The 7,827-nt window shown below is 57.3% G+C and overlaps 1 protein-coding gene across 1 annotated transcript in view; it reads right to left on the reverse strand.

The window, feature by feature from the left end:
- Positions 1-3,309: 3,309 nt before the first annotated feature.
- Positions 3,310-7,827, reverse strand: part of TESC (tescalcin) — a 45,657-nt gene continuing 41,139 nt past the window's right edge. The window contains exons 5-6 of the mRNA XM_039868154.1: positions 5,213-5,260; positions 3,310-3,413 (exon numbers count right to left, since the gene is read on the reverse strand). Of these exons, the coding sequence (XP_039724088.1) occupies positions 3,336-3,413; positions 5,213-5,260 (126 nt within the window). The 3' untranslated portion in view covers positions 3,310-3,335. The remainder of the gene's footprint in view (positions 3,414-5,212; positions 5,261-7,827) is intronic.

Raw genomic sequence — 7,827 nt, forward strand, 5'->3', positions numbered from 1 at the left:
TAAAGTCAGGCAATAATTCGTTCCCTGAGAGGGTGCCGGGCCCAAACCGGAAGCTGCCATAACCTTCCTCTGTGCCCTCATCCATAATGCATGTCCAGAGCGGCTGTGGAAAGTCTCCCGAGCTTCTCGGATTAGATTTCCATTCCATGGCCTTTCTGTAAACCTACCACGTGGCTGTTTGTGTCAAATCGCCGCGTTCATCCAAAACCTGGGTTCCTAGTAACATGGCAGTGGATGACGAGCTCCCACTCTCGACCAGATTCCTGGGTAAAGACACATGTAGAAGTGACCTCACGCTACCATCCGGCAGGCTGAGGACACCGTCCTTGCCTGGTCTTCCCCACCCATAGCTTGAGGCCCTCAAAGCTCTGACTTATCAGCTTCCCTAAAATACTGGACTTTGCATTGATTTTTCCCCACTTCCTTTTAGTCACTCTTCTTATTCCTGCTAGAAGGAAGGCTGTTAACAGATACGCCTGTTTGACTTATCAGTTGCCTGTTTTAGAACAAATGCCACCTGCATCCGGCTGCTTAGATGGGGTGCCCCATCCAGGGACCGGGGGCGTTGCTGGACTTGCTCAGGGTCTGTGCGACTGAAAGGCCCTTCCTGGGCGCACCCACTCGTCCAGCAGGTAAGAGGAGCCGTTTCCAAGCCACCTGCCTCCGTCCTCTGTCCACACCACACTGCCCAGCTGGCCATCTGAGACCTGTGCCCAGAGCAGCGACCCACAGCCTTGTTCATCAAAGGCCAGCAGCCCCGCTAGATGGTGGGGTATTGATCTGCCCTTTTTAGGAGGTTTGCACCAACTAATAGCCAACCCTGATCACTCCTCAAATGACCGAGTGAGCAAAAGCAGGTCTCATGGACACAGCGCCCAGAGCCGGGCGGGAGAGCTCCAAGTGAGCTCGGCAGCCCTGCCAGGCAGAGGCCACCCTCGGCGACTGAACAAATTAGCTCACTTTTGAGCTGCATGGACTGGGCTCCCGGTGAATAAATCTCATTTTAATTAGCTGTTTAAGGTAAGCCATGGCCCGAAGCTTCAAAGACATCAGGCCGGCTCCCTCTGTGGCCTGAACAAGTGAAACCGTTTGATGTGTGCCCACATCTCCCAGACTCAAACTCGAGGCACAGGGGCTGACGGAAGATTCATTATTTATAAAAACACTTTGCATTAATGAACTGCCTTTGTCGAGAAGAACAAAATTAAACTGGGAGAGTCTCAGGAAATCCAGGCCTTGCCAGTGATCCTGCTGCTCAGCGACACAGGGGCCACCACATGGGAGGGACGAGGCACGTGAAGGGAGACGCGTGCCTCTCAAGGCTGCGAGGCTGTCGCTAGAGATGCTTCCTGGACAAGAGCTAACTAGTACCAGATTCCACCACGCCAGGCTGTCTGGTGACGTGCTAGATTCCTCCTGCCGGCAGCCAGGGAACCCAAGGGCACAAGCAAGACACTCCCCAGCAGCGAGGGAGGCAGGAGCGGGGAGGGAGATCCGTCCTCCCGCCCCCGTAGCCCCCAGAGACTGCCTGGGTGTCTGCTTTCTAGTTTTCAGGGCTGGCCTCCCCCACGAAGGGGCAGGAAGCAGAGGCCTTCACCCCTGACCCACCGTGCTGAATGTATCTACACGTTGGCTGCATTAAGTGCTAGTGTAAGAAGCAGCATTCTGAAAGTGACTTCAGACCATCCTCGTCACCCAGAGGTCGGGCCACACAGCCTCCGACCGCCCATCTGCCGGCATCGGGGAGAGTGGAGGCCACAGTTCGCCTCGTGAGACCGCGGTGGCACGGTCCAGGCCGGCATTCCTCAGGTACGGCTGGGTCGAGGGGCCCCGGCCCCATCCCCCACGTGTCCTGGCGACAAGATGTGGGCACGCGCCTCGCGTCAGCCTTCTCACCGACCGATGGGGACTTCACAAGCTCCATGCACGCCAAGTCCTGCCCCCTCGTCACACTGTCCCCTTTAACGCATCTCACTGCTCTGTTTGGGTTTTTAAATTTAAATACCGACAGTAACCTCACCCAAAGCAAGTATCTGCTGCTATGTGCACGAAACAGCTCTGGAGAGAGGTGGAAGGAAGGGCTAATGTGGTCGCCCCAGGAGGGGAAGGGGGGTCAGGCGAAGGGTACGATGCCTGTCTGTGCCCATTACGGACTGAACCCCGGTGTGCGGCTGTAACAAAACTGATATAAAGCATGCTTGATATCAAGACTATGCATTAAAAATTCCAGAATGCAAATAACAGCAGTTGCCAGTTCTTGGCAGAACTTTCTTCGAAGCCTAGCATGGTGCCTCCCAGTGAGCGTCGATAAAGGGACCGAGCATGTCGTACATGTGACAACCAGGAGGCGGCTTGGGATGTGACGAGCGACCAGCTCCCACAGCCATGGCTGCGCTGCACCCAGTGCCATCGGGACCGTGCCCGGGGTAGTCAGCAGGTGATCTCGGTGCCATGGAGAACCAGCTGTGCACGTTCAACACGTGCCAGCCCTCTCTCTGCTGGCTCACAAGCCGCCGCCACCAACTGAGACGAACCGCCTTTGCTTCCATCCCGCCCCCCCCCGCCCCCGCCTCGGCCGGTCCCTGAATCAGAAGCTGACCACGGAGTTGTGGGAGATGCTTACCTTGGGCACTCACCTTCCCTGCTGTGTCCGGTCTCTATTGCTGCCACTGACGCTGGGGACTGTCAGCGCTGGGCCCTGCAGCTGGCCCCCATCCTGACCGAGCCATGGCACACCCAGCCGGAGCACCTGGAGTCGGCCAGCCAGGCCTTGAATGCCAGTGCCCCCAGCACCGCTGGGGCCAGCTCAGGGAGTCCCTGCAGCCGGCACAGCTGGCACATGCAGTCAGGACAATGAGGAACCCCCCACCCAAGTCCCTGCCCCCACGGGGCAAGGACCTGCTCGTCCTTACGTTACTGCCTCAGATCAAGAAGGCAGGTGAATTTTCCCAGCACCTGTACAAGGAAAACAGCAGATACTTTGCCAAAATAAATTGCAATCTAAAACAAAACGAAAAACCTCACCTCTTCCGAACCAGCCTTTGAAAATGAGTCAGCTGCTGCTTGTTCCCCAGACTCGGCTCGTGCCACCAAATGGCCCAGCCACTTGCGTGGACATGAGGAACAGACAGGAGTCACGTTCATTAACAAACCCTGTTCCTTTTTTATTAGAGATAAAAACAACAAAGTCCCGCATACCACACCCTGTGGGAAACGAGATGAATGGAGAAGTGTTGACTATTTACAGGAGCCGCAGCGAAAGGCCCGGGGCTCGTGGGGGCGCTGCCCAGCGCAGAGCGCAAGGGAGCTCCTGGGAGGTGGGGGGGGGCAGCAGGTCAGTGGCAAAGGGCGATGGTTTCCATGTTAAGAAAGCGGACGTGCATCTTGGTCTCGATGTCTATCCCCTGCCATATCTGGAATGGACGGAGCAGCGTGAGAGGGCCTCGCACTGACCAGTCAGGTCCTGGACCATCCCACCCCCCACCCCCGCCACCAATGGAGATGTGCTGGTGGGGAGCACCAACGGGCTGTGAGCTAAGCTAGGAAGAAGAACTTCCATCTGCCTTTGTGCTGGTTAATTTGGCTCTGACATTTGAATCCTGAGATTGTCACCGCAAGTTGTTATTAAGTACTGATTCCAAGCTCTTAGCTCCAAGTCATCTGAACCCCGCCCACCGCTTCAGGCTCTGTGAATTCCTTAACCCCCATTACGCTCCTTTCGCCAGAAAAATGCTGAGGCCACCACCTGTGCTGCCCATGGCACAGGGCGTTGGTGGGAGGCTCAAATGGAATCGTCCTCAGAAGTGGTTTGTAAACTGTTAAGGACTGTGCAATTGTTTCATGAAGCCATTATCGTCAATTAAAAAGTCACAGTAGTTTGGTCTCCACGACCTCCCTGGGATGGGATGTCACCTGTGCTCTGCGTAGACGATCTCACACCCAGGAAAAGTAATTTCCACCCAAAGGCCATGTCCTCCACCACATACCCAGTACTGCCACCACAGTCCATCCTGACCAGGGCCCCATCCCAAGGGACATTTAGGCTACCAGACCCTATCTGCCACCCTACAAGGCCCCACCACTCCCAGGACTGTGCCTGCCAGCTTCCTGGCCACTCAGGGACCAAAAGGGCCACAGACAGAGATGGCGGGAAGGACGCCAACAGGAACGGAGGGAGTGGTGGGTGGTGACTCCTTGTGGCTCCCTGCTCATGTAAGAACTTCAGACTCTCCAGCTGTCACCCATAGCATCTCCGGGGACAGCCACAAGGCTGGAAACGGGGCAGTCAAAGCAGCTGGGAGGCCTTAGTGCAGTTCTTGCCACTGTCACATCCACAGTCCCCAGGTGCTTCCCAGTCTCACATCTGTTCTGGGTGTGGTGTGAGGACGCAGAGAAAACAGATCTGGTTCCAGGTGACTGGCTCTGACCCGTTGGGTGGACAGGATGTTCCAGGGAAAGAGACCTGGACACCCAGGATGGTTTCTGCCAAATGCCAGTGGCAACGGAGTCGTCAGGGCCACTGGTGGAGCTTGGTAAGGAAAGGCGCTGGCCACAGGAGAGGTGTGGCAGGCGGCCCCACGCCAGGCTCAGCCCCGACTTTTGTCTTCCTTAACTCCCGGAAAGAACTTGGGGACACCGCTGCTGGGGTGCTAGGGCCGGAGTGCCAGGCGGAGGGCACGGGGAGGCGGGGCTTGTCGCCCTACAGCGGGGTGCCTGCCTATTGGAGCAGGGAGGGTTCCCAGTTCCCAGCCTGGGACACTGTTTTCGACAGCAAAGGCACAGCAAGGCCTGCACGTCCACTAGTGGGGGCTGGAGAGCCTGCCAGAGGAGGCGGGCGGGGCGGGAGGAAAGCACGAACAGCACTCGTCAGCTCCACCGTGTGCTTCTAAAGAAGCTGGTGCTTGGACAGGCATAGAACATGCCAGAACCCTGCTTCCAGCAGGGACTGCTTCTGAGAAGGGAGACGAGGGATGCTATGGGAGAGGGACGGAGTTTTCGTTGTACGCTCTTTCGTGTTGCTTAAATTGTTCTGACCACGTGTGCGTGTTTTTCAATAAAAATAAGTAAGACCAGTTTAAAATCGTTTTAAAGGCCATGTCCAGGCTTGACCTCTTTCTACGGAGATGCCCATCTCCTCCCGGCCAGCTGGCTGCCCCTGGGGCCCCCACATGGCCACACGCCCGCACCACCCCCTCTTCTCCCAGACACCTACCTTCAGGAAGTCGTCGAAGGTGATGCCCTCGTACACCTGATCAGGCTCCTGGTAACAGAGCACAGGGCAGGGTGAGTGGCTTCTGCCAGGAGAGGCCTCTCCCCTCCCCGCCACCACCACCCCAGAACACAGGTGGTTGGGCCTGTTTAGCCCACAGTCACAACAGAGAATCACTCTGGATCACGTCCAGCTCGAGGCCAGTCACCCGGGACTCCAATGTCCCCTTCACTGGCTAGAGGGTGGGAGGAGAGGCGAGGACAGGGTCACCAGGCCCCACGCAGGCCTCCCAGAAAGGAAGGGGGTGGGCACAGAGGCACAGGGCTCTCCTTCCCCACACGGCCACCTCTCCGCCAGTTCACAGTGGCACGGCCACCAGCAGGCACTTCCTGTGGTTTCCTGGTCCTGCCTTATCACATTAGCCTTGATAAGAACCAGTGCTAGGCTAATCTGAGCTCACGGACCACTGGGGAAGGGGTCGAAGGGAAAGGGCTGGCCTGTGTGCCCAGTGAGTCACTGTGATAACGTCTGGCCACGGGGCCTCTCCCTTGCCCAGCGGCTGGCGGTGCCCGTCTGCACCTGCGTCTTTCCTGCTCTGGGCACACAGGGACCTTGTGAGACAGGTCCTGTTTCTGACAGAGCTACTGTCAGGCTCTGGCACAACGAGGTCTCCAGAAACATCCCCCCCTCGCAGTCCCCTTTGTGACAGTTAAAGCCCAGCTGACGTCAGTGCCCATCAATAGAACACCAGCTGAATAAACCTGTCGTCTATGGCATTGATCACCATGCAGCCGTTAAGAAGGAGACGAGCTATCCGAGGCCGAGACACGTACACAGTGGAAAAAACCAACACAAACAAGGAGCAGAAGGATGTCCGCAGACCCGTGCGTGCAGGAGGCATTTTTCCCGCGCCGCTACCCAGACGCCCCCATCTGCCGTGTGCATGTGTGGGGTCAGCGTGGAGAGGAGGAAAAGCCCGGGCAGTTCAGCTCCATCGTGTGGAAATCAAAAATGAAAGCCTTGCAGGTAGACACTGGTACAGATACATGTCTTTAAGAAAATAAAATACCGGGGAGAAAACCCATCGAGGGTGGTTCCCTTTAGGGAGCAAGACTGGGGTTGAGGGGCGAAGGGCCAGGAAAGACGCCTCTCTTCGTACCTCCTCGGATGCTGTGCCGACGAGTGTGTTTAAGGAACAGCAGCAGGCCCTGGGGCACAGGTGGGGCTGTTCGTGCAGCTGGAGCTGCAGAGCTGTCTCCCTAAGGGACAGATTCCAGCCCTGTGGATGCCTCTTCATGCTTTCATACAGAAAACCAATCATAAATGCAGTCGGTTCTCAGATACCTGGGCCAGCCCTGTCCCTAGGGCTCCCTGCCCTGCCTGCCCACGGGCTCAGGGAGAAGGGGAGCTCCCTGCCCCCACCACCGCGGGCAACCCCAGGTTCCTGCGAAGGCTAATTCTAGACAAGGCCCCGCTGGCCCCAGCTCAGGGCTGGAGGGTGGGCACCGGCTGGAAGTTAGGAGGGCGGAGGGGTTCAGGGAAGCGCCCCAGGGTGAGACCCCAGCCAGGTAGCCCCCACCTCAAGCCACAAGAAGCCTTTCCAGAGAGAGAGCGAGAGAGCACTCTAGAAAGAAATCACTGCCCCAGTGGATAAGTGGCTTTGGAAGTCCATTAAGGTGGATGCGACGGCTCCTCTGCGGCCGTCGGGGCAGGAACACGCGTCCTCAGGGGCCGGATGGTATTGAACTGGCGTGGCTGCCCCTCGCCTCCGCCCGTGTGTGCGCACAGCTCATCCGTTTCTCGGGGCCGACGATGACGCGAGAACATATTTTAAGAGCGCACAGGCTCCGTGAGAAAAGACGGCCACTGGGGAGGGACATGCAGCCGGGAAGTCCCGGCATCGGCTCCGAAATGCCTCGGCTTCTGAGGTTTGTGCAGGATTTATGCAGATGAGCAGCTGCCAGCTGCCAGCGATTTTACTACAGCAAATTAAGAAAACTGTCGCCAATTGAAACTAGAGCGGGACAGGGAGCAATTAAAGAAGGAGAGTGTAATTAAATCAAATGGGAATTTGGCTCGAGGACTGGCGGGGGGGTCCCCATTGAGGTCACAGCCCTTTCTGTGGTAGTTAACTCACTGTGGGGGGCGGTTTCGCCAAAGCCAGCAGCCTCCCCCTGGGCCCGAGAAGCAGACAGATTAAAATAGAGGCCGATAACATGACCAACATGACCAACATGACCAACATGACCGCAGCCCTCACCCCTGAGGGCAAGCTTCGGCCTGCCGTGACCCATGGTGACAGGCTTGGGGCTCAAACAGCAGGTTCCAGCAGGCAAACACCCTTCCATTCAGGCTGTGGTGAACCCGAAGTCATAAAGCTGTCTGGAGTCACAGCCACTTTCGAACCACAGGGGCAAAGATGGGGACGGCCTCAGGGCGACCACCCGAAACCCATCAAGAGGGTCACATGCCTGCCCCCCTGGGGGCTCAGAGTCAGTGTTTAGGGCTGCGTGGGGGAGACCCCGCCCTACAAGAGGGAGTCCACTAAGCATAGCAAAGATCATTTGCCCTTGAACTCCAGACAATTCTTCATGTCCCTGAGCCTTTGTTTCCCCACC

This window comes from Pteropus medius, unplaced genomic scaffold (assembly GCF_902729225.1).
Source record: "Pteropus medius unplaced genomic scaffold, Ma_sr-lr_union100, whole genome shotgun sequence".
Classification (NCBI taxonomy): Eukaryota; Metazoa; Chordata; class Mammalia; order Chiroptera; family Pteropodidae; genus Pteropus; species Pteropus medius.